This window comes from Panthera tigris, chromosome B1 (assembly GCF_018350195.1).
Source record: "Panthera tigris isolate Pti1 chromosome B1, P.tigris_Pti1_mat1.1, whole genome shotgun sequence".
Classification (NCBI taxonomy): domain Eukaryota; kingdom Metazoa; phylum Chordata; class Mammalia; order Carnivora; family Felidae; genus Panthera; species Panthera tigris.
The window spans coordinates 190,751,920-190,777,620 of NC_056663.1; the positions used below are offsets into that span (position 1 = coordinate 190,751,920).

The 25,701-nt window shown below is 44.0% G+C and overlaps 1 protein-coding gene across 1 annotated transcript; it reads left to right on the forward strand.

Moving 5' to 3' along the window:
- Window positions 1-541: 541 nt before the first annotated feature.
- On the forward strand, window positions 542-18,623 carry QDPR (quinoid dihydropteridine reductase). Its single transcript, XM_042984877.1, has 7 exons — window positions 542-719; window positions 3,156-3,248; window positions 6,525-6,621; window positions 9,339-9,479; window positions 13,551-13,659; window positions 14,875-14,958; window positions 17,961-18,623. The coding sequence occupies exons 1-7, from the start codon at window positions 621-623 to the stop codon at window positions 18,064-18,066; spliced, it is 729 nt and encodes a 242-aa protein (XP_042840811.1). The 5' UTR covers window positions 542-620; the 3' UTR covers window positions 18,067-18,623.
- Window positions 18,624-25,701: the final 7,078 nt, after the last annotated feature.

Sequence of the window (25,701 nt, forward strand, 5' to 3'; positions counted from 1 at the left end):
CGAATTGTAACAAAAGTAGCGGCAAAAACAATATTAATAATGCTCAGTCGGCATTTATTGAGCTCCTACTACTAGCCACGCACTGCTCTCAGAACTCTAGTATTATCCTTTAAAATCCTTTCCAAAACGCTAGGAGGACAGACTATTAGTATTCCCATTTTACCGAGAGGAGACTGAGGCACAGAGCGGTTAAGCAAGTTGCTTAGCGCTACAAAGCTATTAAATAGGGGGCCAGGCATGGGGCTTCAGAGCCTTCACTCCTATTTAAAGGTTAAAACACATACGTGGTTTGTCCTGTCTCCCCCACAGAACTCAGCCTCGTGAGGGCGGGCGCCACCCACACGCGCGCACACCTGTTCTCCACCCTTGCGCCCTGCACGCCCCGGGGGCCCAGCACCTCCAGGCCGGCGGGCGGCGGGGCGCGGCTTGCGCACCCTCAGGCTGTCAGGTGCGTGGCCGCGCGCTAGGGGGCAGCAGCGGGCGCGGCTCGGGCTCGGCGGCCGCGCGGTCCCTCTTGGCCCGGTGGGTGGGCCGGCCGGGGCGGGGCCGGGCGAGCCGGGGCGCCGCGTTCGGGCTCCGGGCATTCGGAGCTTCGGGAGCCGAGCGGGAGGCGGAGCGCGATGGCGGCGGTCGCTGGAGAAGCGCGCCGGGTGCTGGTGTACGGCGGGAGGGGCGCGCTCGGCTCCCGATGCGTGCAGGCGTTCCGGGCCCGCAACTGGGTAATTCGGCTGGGTCTCCGCGGGGCTTTGCGGCACCTTCGGGTTGGGTGGCGGGCGGGTACGCTGGTGACTGGGGAGCGGAGGGGCTTACCGGTGCGGCCCTGGAGGGCAGTTTGGTTAAAGCCCGGGGCCCTTGTACAGGCCAGACGTGAGTGCTTGCACGTGCGTGCACAGGTCTACTGCTCTGTTCCTGGCTACGAGTGCGTGCCTACGCCGCATCCCAGGTGCGGGGCCTTTGCTCTGCAAGGAGGTGGGGGATGGGGCTGCCCGCTCCGCCAGGCCCAGAAAGTCTGGAATGGCTTCGGAGAGAATTCCAGAGGGGAATAAAGAGGAGCGGGCTTGAGGGTACATGGAGAAACAATGAGAAGGAAGGCTCTGGAATTAGATTGCGTGGCGCGGGTTACTAGTCGTTAACTAATTGATTAACGCCCGCGAACCTCAGTTTCCCCGTGTTTAAAATGGGGATATTACTAGTATTTACCCCTTAGGGGCTTGTGCGAATTGAATGAGATCATTGGTGTGCTTGTAAAGTATCTGACTTGTGGTAAAAGCTGTTTAAATGTTAGCTATTAGTATTACTATAATTACCCCGGTTCCTTCAGCCAGCCTTGCACCTGATTGTTGGAAGGCTCAGCCCCACCAATGCTGGTGGCTTCTTTGTTTTGGAAAGGCTGTTTGAACTACTTTGCATAATCGGGTATTGCTTCTTGTAGGGGACTAGTAGGAGCGGAGCTGACCTATGGCCAGGGACCCTGACCCTAGCAGCTCTGGAGGGCTCAGTGCTTTTCTGGTGGGGACTCCACCCTCTGTCTCCTCCCTGCAGCTGTCGCTTGCACAAAATGTGCTGGAGCTCTGGGGAGTTTTGCCTCGGGGTTTTAGTTTGTAGCAGCAGCCTGGGCCAGGTTAGCCCCGGGACCAGGAAGAAAGGGTTCCAGGATTTTCTTCAGGCTCAGCATCTGGTATAGGACTTTTAATGGATTCTAAGCACACCACCGTCTTTTTACTCAACTTGGAAGACTATTTGAGGCATCTTCCAGGGTCTGTGGAGGTGGATGGTGGTGACAGTGTTATTAGGAGTGTTGGCTAGGCACTGTGTTCTCACATACTCTTATAATTTCATTTACTCTTCCCCAAACTCGAATTTAGTGAATCCTGTTGGTATCCATGTGTTACAGATGTGAGAGCTGTGCCTTTCCCCGGTGGGGGCACTTCCCCCTGTTGGGGCCCCTTTGGTTTATTTCTGACTTGGCAGAATCTGACAAGCTGATTTACCTTGGACTCTGTCTCCCCCGTCCCCACCCCTACATTTCTGGGAACTCTGGGAGGGACTGGGATACAACCTTTTCTTTGTGTCTGTATCCCCCCGTGGCTGGTGACAAAGAAGTAGTGAGTGTTCTTAAATGGATGCTGTGTTCTTCATAGCTTGTGGTAGAGCTATATATCTCTGGGTCCTGTGAACCTCAGGGCCCTGGAACTTTCTTAGTAGGAACTGTGTGTCACCTGTGCCAGGAGCTGTAGCATGCTCCATTTCAGTGAATTTTCACATTAATCGTGTTAATTGTTAACCTCTATGAGAAAGCCACTGTTTTGCAGGGCCAGGATTCAAACTTTGGTCTGATTCCCAAACCCAAAGCCATCCCTCTGTGCTCTAGGGCAGGGGTCTGAAAACTTTAGTCCTCCCGGGAAGACTAGGCCTGTTGTCTGTTTTTGTACAACCCAAGGACTAAGAATGGTTTCACATTTTTAAATGGTTGGGGAAAAAAATAAAAAAAAATAGAATTTTGTACCATGTGAAAACTTACATGAAATTCACATTTCTGGAGTTTCAGTGCCTGAAGTTTTATTGGATGTAGGCACACTCCTTCATTTATCTATATTGTCTGGGGTGCTCTGCCATCACAACAGCAGATTTGAGTAGGTGCAACACAGACCATATGGCCAGCCTAAAGTATTTACTTTCTGTCCCTTCACAAAAAGCTGTTTTGCTTTTTTGCTCCGGTCGAGGGGTCACTGGAAGTGCAGGGTTTGCCTTAAGAGGTGAGAGTGGAGGAGGAAGGTGAGGTGTTTGGGGGCAGATGGGCTAGGCTGGGGCTCAGTAAGGAGTGGATTGGCTGAAGCCAAATGTGTGTAAGGAGCATGAGAGGTCAGTAGTGAGATTCTTTCTCTGGTGGTGTTGTTGTTGTTTTTTAAAAATATATTGTCAAATTGGTTTCCAAACAGTACCCAGTGCTCATCCCAACAAGTGCCCTCCTCAGTGCCCATCACCCACTTTCCCCTTTCCTCCACCCCGCATCAGCCTTCAGTTTGTTCTCTATCTCTGGTGGGTTTTCATTTAAGCCTCTCATCTGTCTACACTGCCCCCATTTCTGACTGTGGATCTTTCTGGAAAAACAACTAATTGTCTCTTGACCAAAGCTGTTTTCTCTTTCACTCCAGTGGGTTGCCAGCATCGACGTGGTGGAGAATGAAGAGGCTAGTGCTAGTGTCGTGGTTAGAATGACGGACTCATTTACGGAGCAGGCCGACCAGGTAATTCCAGAAAAAGACCCACCGAGCATTGTGGTAGGGAAACCCTGGGGAGCAGTTTCCTCTGGTGATGCATTTTTTTTTTTCCTCCAGTTAGTGCTTTCTGTTTATGGAAGCCATTTGTGCTCATTGGGGGAAATTTGGAAAAAGTGAAAAAAATATAAAGAGGATAAATTACGCATAATCCATTTCTTTAGCTCACTGTTCACATTTTGGCCCATTTTCTTGTCTTTCCTATGTATCCTATATGTTTTTAGTTTTGTAAGTTGAGATAATCTTGTATTTTATATTTTATGGTCAACTTTTTTTTTAACTTAATACTTAATTTAAATACTTCTCAGATCACTTGAAAAAACCCCTCTGTGTCAGCATGTATTTTTTAATTTCTTTAGTTTCTACTTCCTGAACGTTGAAATGGCTTGCAGTTTTTCTTTTTTACCATTATCAGGAATCCTGTGCTGAACATCTTTGTCTCTATCTCTGATTATTTAGGATGCATTCTAAAAAGTGGGGCTCCCTAGTTCAAAGCATGAACCCTAACAAAACAGGGTAATTTTAATTATACAATGATATGCTTATTGTAAAACAAGAAGTCCAATAAATACATAAAGTAAACTGTGAAATACCCGTTTCTCCCTGTGATGCCCAGAAGGACAGTGACAGTTTGATGGCCATGTTGGTATAAATATCAGAGATGCTCTTACATGGGCCGACCTTTCTGGAAGAGCCGTTCCCATAAGCTGCATGGGGGACTGTGCTCTCTGTGGTTCTCATGTCAGCGCTGCAGCTCATGTTCCCAAGGAAATCTCCGCATTATTCTTTGCGTGATGTGACGTACTTTTACAGGCAAGCACTCAGTGAGGCAGGCGGGCAGGTGGGGGTAGACTCATTTTATAGCTTAGGAGATGAGACATTAAGTGACATGGCCAAAAAGCTAGCTCGTGGTGGAGTAGAGAGCATGGGATTTCCTAATAAGAGACTTAACTAACAACTTCAGTAAGCTCACAGTCTGCTTTTTGTTTACATTCTCCCTAGTAATCTGAACACTACTGAGGGTCTGATGTTTGATGGTCCTAGCTATGTTTTAAAATTTTTTCTAAAGTTTATTTATTTATTTTGAGAGCAAACGAGCCAGACCGAGAGCGAGCATGTGAACAGTGGAGAGGCAGAGAGAGGGGGAGAGAGAGAATCCCAAGCAAGCTTCACGCTGTCAGCACGGAGCCCGATGTGGGCCTCAGACCCATGAACTGTGAGATCATGACCTGAGCTGAGACCAAGAGTTGGATGCTTAACCAACTGAGCCACCCAGGTGTCCCAAGAATATTTTAAATTTTAAAGGTGATACATGTATGATGTAGAAAATACAATTAAGCAAAAAGAACGGGGTAGTCATTTTTAGTCCCATTATGCAGTTAATGTTTTGTAGTATTTCCTTCCAGTCCATTTCTCCAAACATATGTGTGTATAAGTCCAAAAATAAAAAAAAAAAAAAAGCCCATACTGAGGATACTCCTGCTCACTCACTCTTTCTAAAGCATCGGTTTCACAGAGGTTAGAATATAAAAAGCTAGCTGACTTTCCAGAATATAGATTTTTGTTGTTTTTACTTAATCTGATCCTAATGTTTCCTGTACTTAATGATTCCTTGGCCTTAATGGGCTTAATAATAAAACCCAACAAGGCATAGTTTTGTGTTAGGCATCATCCTGAGTGCTTATTCACATCAACTTGCTTTGCTTCTGTAACGCTCGCAAAACGTTTCTGACTGATCTCCCTTTTAGAAATGGGGAGTTTGTGGGGCACCTGGGCGGCGGCTCTTCTGGCTGTGGTTCTCTGTGATCAGTGTCTGTCACTGGCTCTTCTGCTCCTGTTAATTGCAGCTTTCCGATGCCGTGTGTGTTTTTGAAATTGCCTGCGTGTGAGACTTAACAGTGCATTTTAAAGACAAAGATGGAGAAATGCCTTAGTTATTACAAGTTCGGATTTTAGAACGTTTAACCCTCCCTAACCCCCCAGTCACCCAATTCAGAGTTTGGATAAACAGCATGACATCCAGTGTTTGTTTTTAAGGCTTCAGAAGAGGAAATTTAATCCTAACCCATGTAAAATTGGCCCCCTAGGCATGAGATTCACTAGAGACAGGAGATGAAGACATGAGAAAGGCATTAAGTCTATGGAAAACGATTGGGCAGAGAGCAAAATTTAAGGGGAAGGAATTAAAGGCATAGATGTTGTAAAAGTCAAACAGGTGCTTCGTTTCTCCGGCTCCATGTTTCCCTGAAAAGATGAGCATGTACAAGGTTGTGTGTACATATGGACATTGGGAGATAGCCAACTCTGGCAGCTGGGATCTGGGCTCTCGGTGACAGGACTTGGTTTAAGAATTCAGAAGTCCAGGAATTTCTTAAAAGGAAAGATGTAGGTATGGGGTGTAGGGAGATGAAAGATTGGTTTCCATTGCCAAAGCGTTCTCTTTGAAGGAGTGATGTGAGGCTTCAGAAATTGCTGGGGAAAGAGGTAGGGGACTGTTACCATAGGCAAAGATACACGGTCTTGGGTTAAGTCGTCTCAGCCATTCTGGAGAAATGTGAAAGTGGTCAATGGCCAGACCTGCCTGTCTCGCCAGATTTTTGTCTTAATAAATTGTAACAAAATTACATGTATGTATTTCCAACATTTAAAAAATTTCAAACAGAAGTAAAGAGAGAAATGATCACCCATGTACCTGGTATTTACTAACATTTTGCCATTGACTATATTTTTTTTTACATGAAGTATAGTTGACTATTTTTTGTTGCTCTTTTTAAAAATATTTCCTGTTGGCACTTATGGTTTGGAGTTGCAGTTAAAGGGATGTTTGTAATGAGGGTAGAAAAGAATAGATTATCTCAGATTGTGATTCTGTGATGTGTGAAGAAAGTCTGGAAAGAAATAGACCGGAAGGTTAGCTGTGGGCATTGAAGCTCTTGGTGATTTTTTAAAAACCTTTTCCTGCTTTTCTTTATTCATTGCTCTCTTCCAGGGGTGCTAATGTCTTAACCATCCCAAAAGAAGACTCTAGATGACTTTCTAAAAATCACATTGAAATGTAGTTGGGTTTCACTGTCTAAGATGCTTACTGTAGATTGGTCCTTCCTCTAATCTTCAAAGGGTTAATTGCCAGGTACTGGTAACTGACTTCAAAACGAGTGAAAAATAAACTGAGGCATCTGTAAGGACATTAGTCTGTTTGGGTTTACCTGACTGCTTATTGCACCTTTTTTGTCCCTTTTGTTTAAGGTGACAGCTGAGGTCGGAAAGCTCTTGGGTGAAGAGAAGGTGGACGCAATCCTTTGTGTGGCTGGAGGATGGGCCGGAGGCAATGCCAAATCCAAGTGTGAGTCCTTTTCTCAGTGAATCATTCATTCTGCTCTGCATTTTGTCCAGCTGGCAAAGACAGGTTTTTCTGTATTTCTCCCAGAACCTTTGGTAGGTCTGTGCAGTAGGGATTAACATCCCATTTGACGGATGAAGAAAACACTTCCCATAACGGGGGTTACGGGAGAGGGACGTTAAGTTTGAAGTTTGAAGTAGAAGCAGAATGGAATAAGTCTTGTTTCCATCCCAGTCTTTCAGGGCCTATTACTGGGTGGGAAATGGGGGATGTGTATGAAATAGATCATTCTGAAAGTCGGAAGGACTCAAGGAGCACCTGGGTGGCTCAGTCTGTCAAGCATCTGTCTTTTGACTGCAGCTCAGGTCACCATCTCATGGTTTGTGAGGCGGAGCCCCTCTTGGGGCTCTGGGCTGACAGCACGGAGCCTGCTTAGGATTCTTTCTCTCTCTCTCTCTCTCTCTCTCCTCAAACCCGCGTGTGCACCTATTCTCTTTCTCTTTCTCAAATAAATTTCCAAAAAAAGGACTACAAATTGAACATTTATTAAAGCTGAGTATGTTTTTCAATATTTATTATGAAAATTTTCTAACATACAGAAAAATTGGAAGAACAGTTCATTGAACATCCTGTGCCCTCTAAATTCAGATATTAACATTTGCCATACGTGTGCTTTCTTGTTTTCTTGTGCATATGTATTCTGCGTGTGTATTTTTTGTTAACTATTTGAAAGTAAGAATTTCAACACACTTCTGCATATATCTTCAGGGAGTAAACTCATTCTCCTACGTTATCTTAATACTGTGACCATACCTAAGAAAATTAATAATAATTCTATAAGATTAATAAAACTCAGCCTGTATTCGAATTCTCCAGTTTATTCCAAATCTTTTATAGTTTTTTTCCCGCCTAAATGTATTTTCCAGTCAGGATTTGTGCATTGCATTTTGTTGTTATTTTTAGTCTCTTAATCTAGAATTACTTTTTTCTTCTGTGATAGACTCGGTGGTAGACAGGGCACTTTTCCCAGAGAAAGTTCCACAGACCGAATTTGTCCAGCCATTTCTGTAAGGTGTCATTTACCTGTTCCTCTGTCCATGGTATTTCTTGTGAACTAGAATTTAGGTCTAGAGACCTAATTAGATTCGAGTTGAATGTTTTGGAGGCGAGAGTTCCTCTTGAGTGATGTGTGCTTCCTGTGACATCATGTGGGGACACTTACCCTGTCAGATCACCGTACCGATCCATAGTGATGCCAAACGGTGCTTGATTAGGATGGTAGCGGCAGACTTCCATCGTAAAGGTACGTTTTTCTGTTTGCGGTTAGTAAGTGATCCGTGGGATGCTACTTTGGCATCATGTGTGAGTATCCTATTTTTAAGCACCTTGAGGGTCTCAAATTCCCCAAACCTATTGGTTTTTTAAAAAAAAAATTTTTTTTTTTTTAACGTTTGTTTATTTTTGAGACAGGGAGAGACAGAGCATGAACAGGGGAGGGGCAGAGAGAGAGGGAGACACAGAATCCGAAACAGGCTCCAGGCTCCGTGCTGTCAGCACAGAGCCCGACGCGGGGCTCGAGCTCACGGACCGTGAGATCATGACCTGAGCTGAAGTCGGACGCTTAACCGACCAAGCCACCCAGGCGCCCCCAAACCTATTGGTTTTAAGCCTCCGTTGATAATCTCTGCCTGAGTCAGCAGTTTTTAAATTTTGTTATTCCTTCTATGTTTATCATTCAAAGCTCTTTTTTTTAATTTTTAAAATATTTATTTATTTTTGAGAGAGAGACAGCATGAGTAGGGGAGAGGCAGAGAGAGAGGGAGACATAGAATCTGAAGCAGGCCCCAGGCCCTGAGCTGTCAGTGTCGAGCCCGACGCGGGGCTTGGACCCACAAAGTCAAAGCTCTTTAAAAAGGAATTGATATTCTGTGAAATCAGTTAAATATAAAATTGGTGTTTTGTGGGGTGATCGGGTTGGCTGAACACCCTGATGGCCTTCTGTGTGTTTCGGGAACAAGAATTGATAAATGTGGATCCATACTTTTGTTTTTGTCTAGTTCTTTGTAGCCGGGAAATGTAATACCTTGGTTATCACTTACTGAAGACCCCTCCTCTGGTCTCAGGAGGGATTGTTTTCTGGATTCTGGGTGTCTTGCCCAGCTGGTGATGTGATCACCTTACCACTTATTCCCCACCATGTCTTGGGCAAGGTCAGAGGATTAAAATACGCATGAAATGATTGTCTGAGCAGCTTTCTTCTAAAGAGTCTTTAAAGCTGGCATTCAACTTTCAGCCATAAAAAAATGTAGCTCTATGAGAACCCTCTTTATGTCCATGCAGTATAAGTGCCTCAGATTGATCACAGGTAAAACTTGACTTAGACGTATAGGTTCTTATTACAAATCTACTGTCCTTCATAAAGTACAACAATTTCTGAGTTAAAGCCAGTTCAGCCTATTTGTTAACAGTCCTCATTTATTGGCTAAAATTTTAACCACTTTACAGGTGAGGAAACTTGAGACTCGGGTAGTCACATGGTCTGGATTCGAACCCAGGTCTCTCTGACCACGGCCCTGTGCTGTTTTGTACTGGACCTTGTAGTCAGGGACTGAGAGAGCAGGAGTGGCTGTCAACGCCTCCTCATGGGACGCCGTGAGTGGAGCTTACCTTTCAGTCTCTTCCCTGCGAATGCTCAGCTCACATGTTGTTTTCTCATTCAGCTCTCTTTAAAAACTGTGACCTGATGTGGAAGCAGAGCATGTGGACGTCGATCATCTCCAGCCACCTGGCCACCAGGCACCTCAAAGAAGGAGGCCTCCTCACCTTGGCTGGTGCCAAGGCCGCCCTGGACGGGACTCCCGGTAGGCCTTCGTTTCCCAGTGTGTGAAATGGGAGCGCTTGCCCTCGCCCCCTGGGCTGCTGGATGCTTCCTTAGGTGAGGGACCTGGGAGCCCTTTAGCCTCCAGGAGGCTTTACAGCTGGGTGGAGTGTGCTTCCTGGCTTTTTTTAGGGGTAGGACTCTGCCCCCTTCTGTTTGCATTGTCTTCATGTGCATGGTGGGTGCAGAGTCCTGTCATCTGGGACTCCCACCGCTCCATTCATCTGGGATCCACCCAGGGCATGAATGCTGAGGAGGTGGATACTAATCAGTTAATAAATAAGTTGTATCTTCATCACCCTGTGTTCGTGTGTCCCTGAGAAGCAGCTCAGCCCCTGGAAATGGTGGGGCTTTCGGTAAGAGAGCTGGCTGTGGATTCTTCACTTTAGCTGAGTGGCTTTGAACAGATTATTTGAGGTCTTTGGCCAAATTCTGCTCTAGTTTCTTTGATCGTAAATGGCAGTAACACCTCCGTGAAGCGTAACTGTGAGGCATGAGAGGCGTCGGTGTATATACAATGCCCAGCACTTGCCGAGTCTTCTCATAGTTGCTCTTTCCTTTCACATATATTCTCATTTAATTCTGCGGTGGACTGTTACTACCTTTTTCATTTACAGGGAAGCGAACTAGAACTTAGGTTCAGGACCTTGTCATTATGTAATAAGTACGCTGTAATTACACTTTGAACCAAAACCCTGATCATTTCTGAATTGTGTGCTTTTTCTGCTGCATCAGAACAGAACCGTGATTTCCTTTGCATTTTTATTCCGTGTATTTCCTGGGAGACTTATGAAAACAGACCATGGTTTGTAGGGCTTAAACACAGAAATTTATTTTCTCACAGTTCCTGGAGGCTGGAAAGTCTGAGATCAAGGTGTGGGAAGGTTTGGTTTCTTCTGGAGCCTCTCTGCTTGGCTTGCAGATGGCCGTCTTCTCCCTGTGTCCTCACATGGATGTCCCTCTGCATGTGTCTGTGTCCTGATGTCCTTGTCTTGTAAGGAGACCAGTCAGATTGCATTAGGGCCCGCTCTAAAGACCTTATTTTAACTTAATTACCTCTTTAAAGACCCTGTCTCCAAATACAATCACCTCCTGAGATACTGAAGTTTAGGACGTCAACACATGAATTTGAGAGTGGGAGGGGGGATACGATTCAACCCGTAGCACTCCCTTTGGAATGAGGCTAACGAAATTTAAGTGGGGTTGGGGACAGCATAGGGAGGGGAAAGTGTCTACGTCGACCACCTAAGTAAACTCTTCTTTAAAAAAAAGGAGGGGATGGGGTGCCTGAGTGGCTCAGCTGGTTAAGCAACTGACTTCGCCTCGAATCTTGATCTCATGGTCATGAGTTCAAGCCCCACATGGGTTTTCTGCTGCCCGCGCAGAGCCCGCTTCGGATCCTCTGTCTCCCTCTTTTTCTGCCCCTACCCCACTCACACGCACCCTCTCTCTAAAAAATAAATAAACGTTAAAAAGAAAAGAGGCGAATTTTTTTGGGGTCTCTTTAGTAAGTGGTAGAGATCTGGAATGCCTTTTCAATTTTAATGTAAGTCACTGAACTATGAGTTCTCTTAATAAATTAACAATTTCCTGCCACTCACTTTCTCATTAGATTTCTCAGAGCATGTGATCTTACAGGCCCATGGCTATTCAATAATTAAAGCTGTGTAAATGTTCGATGTTGGTTTGGTTGAGATCTGGTTTTTATCAAAGGTGACATAGGGCAGAGCCAGTAGAAAGTGAATAGAAAAATGAGTAATGGCTTGACATTTAAAAAAGAAAACCTTACAACCAGAAGACTAATTTTTCTAAAGGATGAAATAGTCTTTTTCTTTGTTTTGGTCTTTAAATATCTTTTTTATTTATAGTTTTGGATACTGGTTAAGACTGCAGGTTCTGGGGGCACCTGGGTGACTTGGTTGAGGGTCTGACTCTTGATTTCCTCTGAGGTCATAATCTCATGGTTCGTGAAATTGAGCCCCACATTGGGCTCTGTGCTGGCAGCACGAAGCTTGCTTCGGATTCTTTCTCTCTGCTCCTCCCACGCTCATGCTCGCTGTCTCTCTCTCAAAATAAATAAACTTATATATAAAAAAAGGGAGGTTCTAGAACTACCCAGGTTGGTTTTCTGTTGTGGTTTTGCCACTTACTGTGTAATATTTGGCAAATTACTTAACTTCTCTGAGCCTCAGTTTTGCCATCTGTAAAATGGGGATAAATAATACTACCTCCTCTATATGGTGGTTGTGACTTGCAAATCTCTTAATGGCTTAGAAAGATTATAGAGTCAGTAGTAAATGTGAACTTTTGTTATTTATTCCAGACTTTAAAAAACCCAACTATTTCTGCTTTAGATGTTAATAAGCTTGTTCATCTTTAAGTTCTTAGTTAGATGTTGTTAAATTTATTTGGGTCATGAAATGTTTTAACTTCGATTCCGATCCCGGAGTCATCTAGGGAAATCTATGTATATAGTCCAGAAACAAATGACAGACGGGCTTAGTGGTCCATCATCACAAGAAGGGTTGTTCAAAACTGGAAAGTGTTCACTTGGGAAGGTACTCAGAAAACCCCACGCTCCTGTGTTCAGGCTTGTTATTTATAGACTGTCTCCTGTCTCTTGGACGATAAACTATCAGAATTGATGGCAATCACTTGTTGACCACTTAGGGATCTGTGCTGTGTTTGGGAATCAGTCCTTAGGGACTACATTGATCATTTTATATTGAGAGGAAAAGTATTTATCTTTTTAATGAATGCTTTTTTTGTTGTTTGTTTTTGCATCTTGCAAATGACCCTCTTACCAACATCATGTAGAATCCTGCGGAATCAAACCATTAGGGATGCCGGTAGCTTGTTGCTGGTTGCTTGTTTCTTTCTGCATCATATTGTTTGAATAGAAGGAAGAGGGGTCCCTGGGTGTCTGCTGGGGACTGGGGCTGGATGAATAAGATTTGTGCATTGGTTTATTTCAGTTGTGCAGAGGTAAATCTTTATATCACTGTTGGCCTCCTGCCCCTGAATAAACAGAGAAGCCAGAGATGGTGAAACCTTCTTATGCTTCTAAATAACTGTTTGAGACCTTGACCCTCTTTTGCAATTCAGGGTGGCTGTTGAAGAGGTTAGTGATTGGTTCCTCGGCTGGGCTGTGATCCCCACCTCCCCCTGGACCTTTGAGGCCTCCTCATCTGTTACACTTTGAACAGCATGTGCGCTGGTTTTTTTTTTTTTTTTTTTTTTTTAAGGAGGCTGCTGATCTCCAAAAGAAACAGTGGTTTTCAGGAGGAGGAGAGGTGTCTGCAACAACTAACCATGCTTCTTTGTTGTTGGTCAGTGAGAATCCACAGCTGGGTGCTGTGGGGGACATAGAAACTGGTCCTAGTAAAAGACATGCCTTGCTTCTTCATTCAGTCAGCAAACATTGATTGGCCAGTGGGAGGAAAGGAAAATTAATAGGTAGCACGTATACTCACGTGAAAATTGCTCACTCGTATACTTTAAACAGCATGTGGGACTCCAGGACACATTACTTCCGTTAATTTGATGGGAAACATTTAGGGAGCACCTACCCTGTGCTGAGCCCGCAATTAAGTACTTTATCCCCATTTTACAGATGGGGTAACCCAAGCTTAGAAAGGTTTTGAGAACTTGCCTGGGATTTCTGTAGTGGTAAGTGGAAGAACTGGGATTTGAACTTGGGCAGCGTGCATTCCGGAGGAGTGCTCCATCTCGCCCACAAGTTACCGACCTGAGGGTTTAGACGCAGCTCTTGCCTGGCCTCTAGCCTCGGTGCAAGTCTGCGTGTGAGCCTGGGCACGTTACTCACCCTGACGGTGCCTCCCCATTTGCTCAGCAGTAAAAATAAGATGAACCTCATGGTTTTTACGGTAAATGTCAACTGCCAGGTGAATAGTAGGTGCCCTTGAATACTATGTCCCTTTCACTTTCTCTCCACAGGTGTCCATCCTTCTCTTCTTCCCAGCCCGGCATGGGGTTCTCTGGACACAGTAGCGGTGGCCACTGGTCACTGAACTGTTTTCTCCCCCCTCCCCAGGGATGATTGGCTACGGCATGGCCAAGGGTGCTGTTCATCAGCTCTGCCAGAGCCTCGCCGGAAAGAACAGCGGCATGCCCTCCGGCTCTGCGGCCATCGCCGTGCTCCCGTAAGTGGTCGGGGCTCCCCGCTCACTCCCCGCCTCTGCCTCGCTGCCAGGACTTAACATTTGAGTAGCTCTTCACCAGGGACTTGTGTGTCCTGTCACCTTGGCTTCTCACATTCGCCAGAGGCCCTAAAGATGCTTCTTCAGATGTTGGAGTGTCCCAGGCTGTCCAGAATGGTTGGTTGGTGGGACGGGTCTGTCTGTCTGTCTTCCTCTTCCTTGTTTTCTTTCCTTCCCTCCACCTGTCCCTCTGTCCCTCCTTATTAAAAGTAGTCTATGCATTTCTTTTTAATATTTGTATTCTTTCAAGTCATCGTAAGGCCAGTGGAAGAGAGATTGTACTTTAGTCTTTGCATGTGTGTATTTGTGTGTGTGTGTGTGTGTGTGTGTGTGTGTGTGTGTGTGTGTGGTGGGGGGGAGGTGGGGACAGTGGTGTCTGAGGGAGAATATGGGAAACTGGGACACGTTCCTATTTGTGACCTGGAAGAAGGTCCTTGTCAGTGGCCCCAGACAAGGCAGCTGCTTTGGAGGTGGGGTTCCTTCCTGCTGGAAGGATCCCAGCACCAACCGGCTTGTCTCTTGCCTGTAGTTCTAAAAGGGATGTCGGGACCTGCTAGGGCACAGGGCTTTCCAGCTCCCTTTTGTTTGTGAGCTTCTGTGATTCTGTGACCTGCTCCCCCAGCTATTTTGAATGATTTCTGAGGCCTGAATGTTCTTGGGAGAGTCCTACATATCTGAGTTCTGTAGCCTCTTGCTGAAAATCATAAGGTTTCATAGGAAACAGTCCCAGAACGAAGGATGAGGCTGTCTTTTTCCCCTACTTAAAGAAATATTATTATTACACTTTAAAAATTGAGAGAAATGAGTCTGCTACGTTTTAGGGAGTGAAGAAGATGCAAATTGCAAAGCAGTTTACTTTAATAAAGACTATATTTAAGAAAAGGCAAAACTGTATTTTTAAAAAGGCTCTTTTGTTTTGTTCCTGTCTGCCTGAAGGGTGAGTCACAGAGCACTTCACTGAATTATGCTCGGACGTGATCTCTGTATATGTGGAGGGCTTCCTGGCCTCTGTCTGTCCTCCTGTGATCTCCCCATGTAAATGCGGCCACCCTTGGTGCCAAAGGCTCACATTGCATTTTCCTGGCTAAGGAGGACCGGGCAGCTATAATTCTTACAGAAGGGAGGCACACACAACAGTCTTGTCTCTGTGCACTGCAGGGTTACCCTGGATACCCCGATGAACAGGAAATCAATGCCCGAGGCCGACTTCAGTTCCTGGACGCCCTTGGAGTTCCTGGTTGAGTGAGTATTGACATACTGTCGGTAACAGGCAGCTTCCAGCCCCATCTCTCTGCCTTTTACAGACTAGGCTGTGTTCTCTTAGCTCCCCAGTGCAGGTGGCTTTGGGAGGTTCCCAGGCTTCTGGAGGGTATGTGACACATCAGAAGGAGTCTCAGGAGGGGTTGACAGTGCTGACCTGAATCTTGAGCTGGCCAGCCTGAGCATGGCCTGACTGCTCTAGGCCTCAGTTTCCCCTTCTGTATAATGGAATCCATAATTATCAGGAGGATTAAATGTGGTAGCGCTTGGCACGATGTCTGACCCGTAGTAAGTGCTCGGTAAACCTCTGTTCCCGGTAACATCATTGTCTCTGCTAACGAGGAGCAGCAGTGTGGGAGTCAGATGGTGATCTAGGGAACATCTGGGCTCCTGTGTCTGAGTTAGTGCTGAGCCACAGACCCACACAGAGTGTCCTTTGTTCCTGAAATCACATTCACCCATTTGTGGATATGGGTGGCATTTGAAGATCATGGAGAAGGAGTTAGCTTTCTCACTCTTCTGTGTTTGTCTGGATCTCAGTTCCCCACAGCCCTCCATGTGGTAAGTACGTATTCCCCGAGCACCCACTGTGGGCCAGGTGCTGGGCTAGGCCCCGGGACAGGGAGATGAAGAAGATGTCCTTGCCCTCCCCACGCGGGAGACGGCCTTACCCCAAAGAGCCGGTGTGTCTGCTGCTTCGACAGCTGTGTACAAGATGTTTGCAAAGTTTGGGATGTGCTTCTGGCCTGCTATTACATCTCATTTTAATTAAGTTGAGAGGCATTTGGGACTTTTATGTTTGGAACCAGTATTTATGGAGCACTTGTTATGTGCCATCATGCACCATTTTAACTGTTACCTTTTTTTTTTAAGTTTACTTATTTTTGAGAGAGAGTGGGGGAGGTGCAGAGAGAGAGAGAGGGAGACAGAGAATGAGAATCCCAAGAGGGAGAGAGAGAGAGAATCCCAATCAGGCTCTGCACTTCCCGACACAGGGCTTGAACTCACGAGCCGTGAGATCATGACCTGAGCCTAAATCAAGAGTCAGACACTTAACCAGCTGAGCCACCCAGGTGCCCCAACTATAATCTTATTTAATGTTCATAGCAAGTCACTGAGGGAGGGCCTATCATCTTTGTTTAAGATTTGGGGACTTGAGGCATGGGGGGCGAGGGGGATGAATAACATGCCCTAGATCACATAGCAGAGCCAGGATTTGACCCAGGCAGTATGACCGCAGGGCCTGTGGTCTTAACTAGGCCCACAGTTACTTCTGCCTACCAAGTTTTGAATTGTGTTTTGCATTTGAGCTTCTTTGTAAAAGCCAGTATTTCCAATAGCATCTATAACCTGGATTCTAGATGGATCATCGGGGGTCACGTTTCTCAATTAGTGCCAAGTGGTGGAGTCCCAGCCACCCTCTGTTCCAGAAATCATGGCACCTTTGTGGGATTTGAAAACTCACATGACAGTTTGGCATGAAATGTACTTTGAATGTCTGGAGTATGTTAGCCTTTGCTCTCCGTGGTTATGATGGTGTTTCCCTTGTCTACTGCAGACTGCTAATGAAGACGAAGTAAGACAGTTTAAAACATGCATGAGTAACGCATGTTCCCCTTCACATCCAGCCATCTGACCCATCTCCCTCAGAGCCATCCCTAAGCCCTGCCCCGCCCCAGAGATGGGTCACAATGTGGATGGGACTTTGGAGGAGTTTTAGCAGTGCTTTGCTGTTGGGTCTATGGAATAACTGCCCTTGGCTTGTTCAGCCCTTGGAGTGGAATCTTGAATGGCTTGACAGTTAAACATCGGCTCTGGTCTAGCAGGCTGCTGGTCACTACCAAAGTATATCCCAGAAACTCCTGAGTGCTTCCTAGTTGAAGAAGGTCCAGAGTCCTAGCTGGTGGGTTGTCCAAGGGGACCAAGTACTCAAATGTAAATGTTTTGTGTGAAAATTATCAGCTACTTGTGGGGCACCTGGGTGGCTCAGTTAAGCGTCCGACTTCGGCTCAGTTCATGATCTTGGGGTGTGTGAGTTTGAGCCCCGCATTGAGCTCTGTGCTGACGGCTGGGAGCCTGGAGCCTGCTTCGGATTCGGTGTCTCCCTCTCCCCCCCTCCCCCCACCCCTGCTCACACTCGTGTCATTCTCTCTCTTTCTCTCTCTCAAAAATAATAAACATTAAAAAAAATTACCAGGTACTTGTTGCATCTTGTGAATTTGCTGTGCCCTTTTTTAATTCCTGTCTTCTTAGAGGAGGCCTTCCCAACTCTCCCAGGCAGGGTTCCTTCCCTGCATGCAGCGTAATTAATTCCCCCATTCCTGCACTTCACATTTTATTGTAATAGTCTTTTTTTTTTTTTTGCTATCTGTTCCCATTGCTGTGGTGTTCCATGAATGGTTACTTAAAAAAAAAAAAAGAATGAATGAATTTCTTTTAAATTTCTGGAAAGGTAACATGGGAAAGTATAAAGAATTGTGCACATTCGGGCCTCCTGGGTGACTCAGTTGAGCGTCCGACTCTTGATTTCGGCTCAGGTCATGATCCCAGTGTTGTGGGATCAAACCCTGAGTCAGGCTTTGTGTTGAGTGTGGAGCCTTCTTGAGATTCTCTCCCTCCCTCTGCTACTCCCCTGCTCATTTGTGCATGCACTTGTTCAAATTAAAAATATTGTGTATGTACGTGTCTTTCTCTTAGAATTAACTAATTACAGTCTTTTTTAAATCACTTAAAATCATATTACTGTGTTGTAAAGGATTCTAACAATGAAGCAAAATGCAAAAACCAAACTTAAAGTCTCACCGAATGCTGCCACTTGGACATTGGAATGAGTACTGAGGGCACTGGGGACCTGGCTATGTGTCCCTGTGGCTTTTTCACAGTTGCTGCTGCTGTCCTCTACCCCCAAGCCACTGATGTGAATATAAGCATGTGTTGTCGAGAGTTTTGCTTTGAAAATGTAAAGCTTATATTCTTTGTTGTAGAACCTTCCACGACTGGATCATAGAGAAAAACCGACCGAACTCGGGGAGCCTCATCCAGGTGGTAACCACGGAGGGAAAGACGGAGCTCACCCTGGCATATTTTTAAGCTTCGTCTCCGTGCCTGCTGGAGACCTGCCAGAAAAGTTGTTTCTCTCAGTGTGTCTGTGTAGGTCCTTTGTTTTCTGTCATCTGGTTTGTGGTATGAGATACTGAGTCCTGTGGTCCTCTCTCCTAATGTGCGTTGTTCTCCCAGGACAGTGTAAAATGTTCATGTGAAATAAGGTATGAGGGCGGAGGCCTGTAATAGCACAGACGGTCTGTTAGCTGCGCGAGTTTAGGAGGTATCCAGCAGAGCCTCTGGGTCTGCATCCTCCTGAATTGCATTTGAGACTTGGATTCTGTCCTGAACAGGGTCTGTCGACCTGACTAGTTCAGAGATGCGTTGATACTGGGGACGTTCGGGGGCCTTAGTTTTGAATGTTCTGTTTATATCACACACATCGTGTTTGTAGCCGCCCAATTGAACTGCCTTAAAACTCCTTTTGTGGTGTAAGCAAAATCCCGTGGACTCTGTTAAGATATCTTGTCCTGTGAGGTTGCCAAGTGTACTTCCGAGCTACTTGTTATTTGGAGTTTATCTTCCTAATAAATGCACTTCATTTATGATGTTGTCTTCTGTAATCAACTGTGGCTTAAAATACAGTCATTGATGGATGTGGTCATGGGAAGGGGGCAGGCTCTGTCTGAGATCAGCTCTTTCACCACAAAAACACGGGCATGGTTCCTGCTTGGGCAGATCAGAATCCGGGGGCGCCAGGATGGCCCTGTGTATTTAGAACAGTGCTCCACGCAGCCGATAGTGGCTGTACCAATGGAGAATGAGTGATCTGATCCACCCTGGCCATTGTGCAGGTGAGGAAACATCCAGAGAAAGAACTTACTCTCCTCATTGCCAGTAAGGGGCATAACAAAGCCCAGAAGACCAGTCACCAGTGGCTGCTGTTTTTAAAGGACTTTACTACGTGTTTTCATTTTTGATTTGTTTTTTTTTTTTTTTTTTTTTAATATTTATTTTGAGAGAGAGCGAGAGAGAGCACCAGCAGAGGAGGGGCACAGAGAGAGGGGGGGGGGGGGGAGTGGATCCTGGCACAGGGGTTAATCCCACAGACTGAGCTCATGAGCTGAGCCAAAATCAAGAGTTGGACATTTAACCCAGGCACCCCTCCTTTTTGATTCTTTACAACAATTTTTATTGAGGTAGAATTCATATTAAAAAATTAAGCATTTTTTGGGGCGCCTGGGTGGCGCAGTCGGTTAAGCGTCCGACTTCAGCCAGGTCACGATCTCGCGGTCCGTGAGTTCGAGCCCCGCGTCAGGCTCTGGGCTGATGGCTCGGAGCCTGGAGCCTGTTTCCGATTCTGTGTCTCCCTCTCTCTCTGCCCCTCCCCCGTTCATGCTCTGTCTCTCTCTGTCCCAAAAATAAATAAAAAACGTTGAAAAAAAAAAAATTAAAAAAAAAAATTAAGCATTTTAAAAGGAAAAACTCAATAGCATTTAGTGTTTTCCCAGTATTATTTAACCTGCACTTCAGTCTATTTCCAAAATCTGTTCATCATCCAAAATTAAACCTCATGCCCACTAAACAGTTACTCCTTGGGGCACCTGGGCGGCTCAGTCGGTTGAGCGTCCAACTTTGGCTCAGGTCACAAGCTCATGGTTCGTGGGTTTGAGCCCTGTGTGCTGACAGCTCAGAGCCTGGAGCTGCTTCGGATCCTGTGTCTCCCTCTCTCTCTGCCCTTCCACCTCTCGTTCTGTCTCTCACTCTCAAAAGTAAACAAACAAAAAAACCCAGTCACTCCCCATTCCCTGTGCCACCAGGCCCCGGCAACTGCTAGTCTGCTTTTGATCTCTGAACTCTATGCAATTCCCTATTCTGGATATTTCATGTGAGTGGAATCATACCATATGCAGCCTTTTGCGTGTGGTGTCTTTTACTTCACAGGTTTTCCAGGTTCGTGTTGTAGCAGGTATCAGCGCTTCATTCCTTTTTGGGCTGGATGGTATTTTCATTGTTGGTGTATACAATTTACCTGTCTGTGCGTGTATATTAGGATTGTGTCCACTTTTGCCTGATGTAAATTGGGCTGTGAGCATTTATGTGGTACCTGTTTTCAGTTCTTTCGGATAGAGTGGAGTTGCTTGGTTATTTGGTAATTGTATATTTAACTATTTGAGGAGTCTTTTCTCGTTCTTGACACTATACTTTGTAGGGGTCAAGGACAGGCCACTCCAAGTTGGACCACGTTGGCATGAAGAGTATTTTGAGCTGAAGGCAATCTAGACCCAGTGGGCTCAAGAGAAACTCTTGTCCCTCCCTTAACTAATAGCAGATTCTAACCTGGGGGGGTCTTTCCCAGAATAAGAGCAATTAGCAGAGGTAAATTTTATCTGAGTAACCCATCTGTATGATAGGGCAAACATCTAATTACCAAACATCTGCCTTTTTTTTTAATTTTATTTTTTTAATTTATATCCAAATTAGTTAGCATATACTGCAACAATGATTTCAGGAGTAGATTCCTTAGTGCCTCTTACCCATTTAGCCCATTCCCCCTCCCACAATCCCTCTAGTAACCCTGTTTGTTCTCCATATGTAAGAGTCTCTTCTGTTTTGTCCCCTTCCCTGTTTTTATATTATTTTTGTTTCCCTTCCCTTATGTTCATCTGTTTTGTCTCTTAAAGTCCTCATCTGAGCGAAGCCATATGATTTCTGTCTTTCTCTAATTTCACTTAGCATAATAACCTCCAGTTCCATCCATGTAGTTGCAAATGGCAAGATTTCATTCTTTTTGATTGCTGAGTAATACTCCATTATACATACATAACATACATATATATATACACATGTACCCATGTGTGTGTGTGTATATATATATGCACACCCACACCACATCTTCTTTATCCATTCATCCATTGAGGGACATTTGGGCTCTTTCCATCCTTTGGCTATTGTTGACAGTGCTGCTATAAACATGGGGGTGCATGTGCCCCTTCAAAACGGCTCACCTGTAGCCCTTGGATGAATACCTAGTAGGGCAATTGCTGGGTTAATGAATCTCCATAGTGTTTTCCAGAGTGGCTTCAACAGTTTGCATTCCCACCAACAATGCAAAAGAGATCCTCTTTCTCCACATCCTTGCCAACATTTGTTGCCTGAGTTGTAAATGTTAGCCGTTCTGACAGGTGTGAGGTGGTATCTCATTGTGGTTTTGATTTGTATTTCCCTGATGAGGAGTGGTGTTGAACATCTTTTCATGTGCCTGTTGGCCATCTGGATGTCTTCTTTGGAGAAGTGTCTATTCATGTCTTTTGCCCATTTCTTCACTGGATTATTTGTTTTTTGGGTGTTGAGTTTGATAAGTTCTTTATAGATGTTGGATACTAACCCTTTATCATATATGTCGTTTGCAAATGTCTTCTCCCATTCCGTCAGTTGCCTTTTAGTTTTGCTGATTGTTTCCTTTGCTGTGCAGAAGCTTTTTATTTTGATGAGATCCTGGTAGTTCATTTTTGCTTTTGTTTCCCTTGCCTCCAGAGATGTGTTGAGTAAGAAGTTGCTGCAGCCAAGATCAAAGAGGTTTTTGCCTGCTTTCTCCTCAAGGATTTTGATGGCTTCCTATCTTACATTTAGGTCTTTCATCCATTTTGAGTTTATTTTTTGTATGGTGTAATAAAGTGGTCCAGGTTCATTCTTTTTTTTTTTTTTAATTAAAGAAAAAATTTTTTAACGTTTATTATTGAGAGGTGGAGAGACACAGCATGGGGGGGGGTGGGGTGTAGAGAGAGGGGGAGACACAGAATCCAAAGTAGGCTCCAGGCTCTGACCTGTCAGCACAGAGCCCGACGTGGGGCTCGAACTCACAAACTGCGAGATTATGACCTGAGCCACAGTCGGTTGCTTAACCGACTGAACCACCCAGGCGCCCCTGGTTCGTTCTTCTGCATGTTGCTGTCCAGTTTTCCCAGCACCAGTTACTGAAGAGACTGTCTTTTTTCCATTGGATATTCTTTCCTCTTTTGTCAATGATTAGTTGGCCATACGTTTGTGGGTCCATTTCTGGTTCTCTATTCTGTTCCATTGATCTGAGTGTCTGTTTTTGTGCCAGTACCATACTGTCTAGACAATTACAGCTTCGTAGTACAGCTTGAAGTCCAGGATTGTTATGCCTCCTGCTTTGGTTTTCATTTTCAAGATTGCTTTGGCTATTTGGGGTCTTTTCTGGTTCCATACAAATGTTAGGATTATTTGTTCTAGCTCTGTGAAGAATGCTGGTGTTATTTTGATAGGGATTGCATTGAATATGTAGATTGCTTTGGGTAGTATCGACATTGTAACAATATTTGTTCTTCCTATCCAGGTGCAGGGAATATTTTTCCATTTTTTTGTGTCTCCTTTGATTTCTTTCATAAGCTTTCTGTAGTTTCCAGTGTATAGATTTTTCACCTCTTTGGTTAGATTTATTCCTAAGTATTTGATGGTTTTTCGTGCAATTGTCAATGGGATCGATTCCTTGATTTCTCTTTCTGTTGCTTCATTGTTGGATAGGAATGCAACCGATTTCTGTGCATGAATTTTATATCCTGCAACTTTGCTGAATTCATGAATCAGTTCTAGTAGTTTTTTGGTAGAATCTTTTGGGTTTTCCATATAGAGTATCATGTCATCTGCGAAGAGTGAAAGTTTGACCTCCTCCTGGCCGATTTGAATGCCTTTTATTTCTTTGTGTTGTCTGATTGCAGGGGCTAAGACTTCCAATACTATGTTGAATAACAGTGGCGAGAGTGGACATCCCTGTCTTGTTCCTGACCTTAGGGGGAAAACTCTCAGTTTTTTCCCATTGAGGATATTAGCGTTAGGTCGTTCATATATGACTTTTATGATCTCGAGGTATGCTCCTTCTACCCCTACTTTCTTGAGGGTTTTTATCAAGAAAGGATGCTGTATTTTGTCAAATGCTTTCTCTGCATCTGTTGAGAGGATCATATGGTTTTTGTCCTTTCTTTTATTGATGTGATAAATCACGTTAATTGTTTTGCGGATATTGAACCAGCCCTGCATCCCAGGTATAAATCCCACTTGGTCGTGGTGAAAAATTTTTTTAATGTATTGTTGGATCCGGTTGGCTAATATCTTGTTGAGGATTTTTGCATCCATGTTCATCAGGGAAATTGGTCTATAGTTCTCCTTTTTAGTGGGGTCTCTGGTTTTGGAATCAAGATAATGCTGGCTTCATAGAAAGAGTTTGGAAGTTTTCCTTCCATTTCTGTTTTTTGGAACAGCTTCAAGAGAATAGGTATTAACTCTTCCTGAAATATTTGGTAGAATTCCCCTGGAAAGCCATCTGGCCCTGGACTGGACTCTTGTTTTTTGGGAGATTTTTGATTAGTAATTTGATTTCTTTACTTGTTATAGGTCTGTTCAAATTTTTTATTTTTTCCTGTTTCAGTTTTGGTAGTGTACATGTTTCTAGGAATTTGTCCATTTCTTCCAGATTGCCCATTTTATTGTCATATAATTGCTTATAATATTCTCTTATTATTGTTTTTATTTCTTCTGTGTTGGTTGTGATCTCTTCTCTTTCATTCTTGATTTTATTTATTTGGGGCCTTTTTTCTTTTTCTTTTTCTTTTTCTTTTTCTTTTTCTTTTTCTTTTTCTTTTTCTTTTTCTTTTTCTTTTTCTTTTTGACCAAAGTGGCTAGTGGTTTATCAATTTTGTTAATTCTTTCAAAGAACCAGCTTCTGGCTTCATTGATCTGTTCTGTTTTTTTGGTTTCGATAGCATTGATTTCTGCTCTAATCTTTATTATTTCCTGTCTTCTGCTGGTTTTGGGTTTTACTTGGTGTTCTTTTTCCAGTTCTTGAAGGTGTAAGGTTAGGTTGTGTATTTGAGATCTTTCTTCCTTCTTTAGGAAGGCCTGGATTGCTATATACTTTCCTCTTATGACCGCCTTTGCTGCGTCCCAGAAGTTTTGGGTTGTGGTGTTATCATTTTCATTAGCTTCCATGAACTTTTTAAGTCCTTCTTTAACTTCTTGGTTAGCTCATTCATTCTTTAGTAGGATGTTATTTAGTCTCCAAGTATTTGTTACCTTTCCAAATTTTTTCTTGTGGTTGATTTTGAGTTTCGTGGTGCTATGGTCTGAAAATATGCACAGTATGATCTCGATCTTTTTGTACTTGTTGAGGGCTGATTTGTGTCCCAGTATGTGGTCTGTTCTGGAGAATGTTCATTGTGCACTGGAGAAGAATGTCTATTCCTCTGCTTTAGGATGAAATGTTCTTAATATATCTGCTAAGTCCATCTAGTCCAGTGTGTCATTCAAAGCCATTGTTTCCTTGTTGATTTTTTTGAATAGATGATCTGTTCATTGTTGTAAGTGGGGTGTTGAAGTCCCCTAGTATTATGGTATTATTATCAATGAATTTCTTTATGTTTGTGATTAATTTTATATATTTGGGTGTTTCCATATTTGGCACATAAATGTTTACAATTGTTAGATCTTGGTGGATAGACCCCTTGACTATGATATCATGCCCTTCTGCATCTCTTGATACAGTCTTTATTTTAAAGTCTAGATTGTCTGATATCAGTATGGCTACTTCAGCTTTCTTTTGTTGACCATTAGCATGATAGATGGTTCTCCATCCCCTTACTTTCAATCTGAAGGTGTCTTTAGGTCTAAAGTGGGTCTCTTGTAAACAACATATAGATGGATCTTATTTTCTTATCCATTCTGTTACCTTGTCTTTTGATTGGAGCATTGAGTCCATTGATGTTTAGAGTGAGTACTGAAAGATATGAATTTATTGCCATTATGTTGCTTGTAGAGTTGGAGTTTCAGGTGGTGTTCTCTCGTCCTTTCTAGTCTTTGTTGCCTTTGGTCTTTATTTATTTGTTGTTGTTTTTTTTTTTTTTTTTTTTCCATCATCTTCCGTCTCTTAAGAGGGTCCCCCTTAAAATTTCTTGCAGGGCTGGGTTAGTGGTCACAAAGTCCTTTAATTTTTGTTTGTCTGGGAAACTTTTTATCTCTCCTTCTATTCTGAATGACAGCCTTGCTGGATAAAGAATTCTTGGCTACATATTTTTCTGATTCAGCACATTGAAAATATCCTGCCACTCCTTTTTGGCCTGCCACGTTTCTGTAAATAGGTTTGCTGCAAACCTGATCTGTCTTCCCTTGTAGGATAAGGACTTTTTTTCCCTTGCTGCTTTCATGATTCTCTCCTGAGTATTTTGTGAATTTGACTATGATATGCCTTGTTGATGGTCGGTTTTTGTTGAATCTAATGGGAGTCCTCTGTGCTTCCTGGATTTTCATGTTTGTGTCTTTCCCCAGGTTAGGAAAGTTTTCTGCTATGATTTGCTCACATATCCCTTCTACCCCTATTTCTCTTTCTTCCTCTTCTGGGACCCCTATAATTCTGATGTTGTTCCTCTTTAATGAATCACTGATTTCTTTAATTTTTAAATCATGCTCTTTTGCCTTCATCTCCGTCTTTTTGTCTGCTTCATTATTCTCTGTAAGTTTGCCCTCTATATCGCTGATTCCCTGTTCTGCCTCATCCATCCTAGCCACCGTGGCATCCTTTCGAGATTGCAGGTCAGTTATAACATTTATTATTTCATCCTGACTAGCTTTTACTTCTTTTATCTCTGCAGAAAGGTGTTCTAATCTATT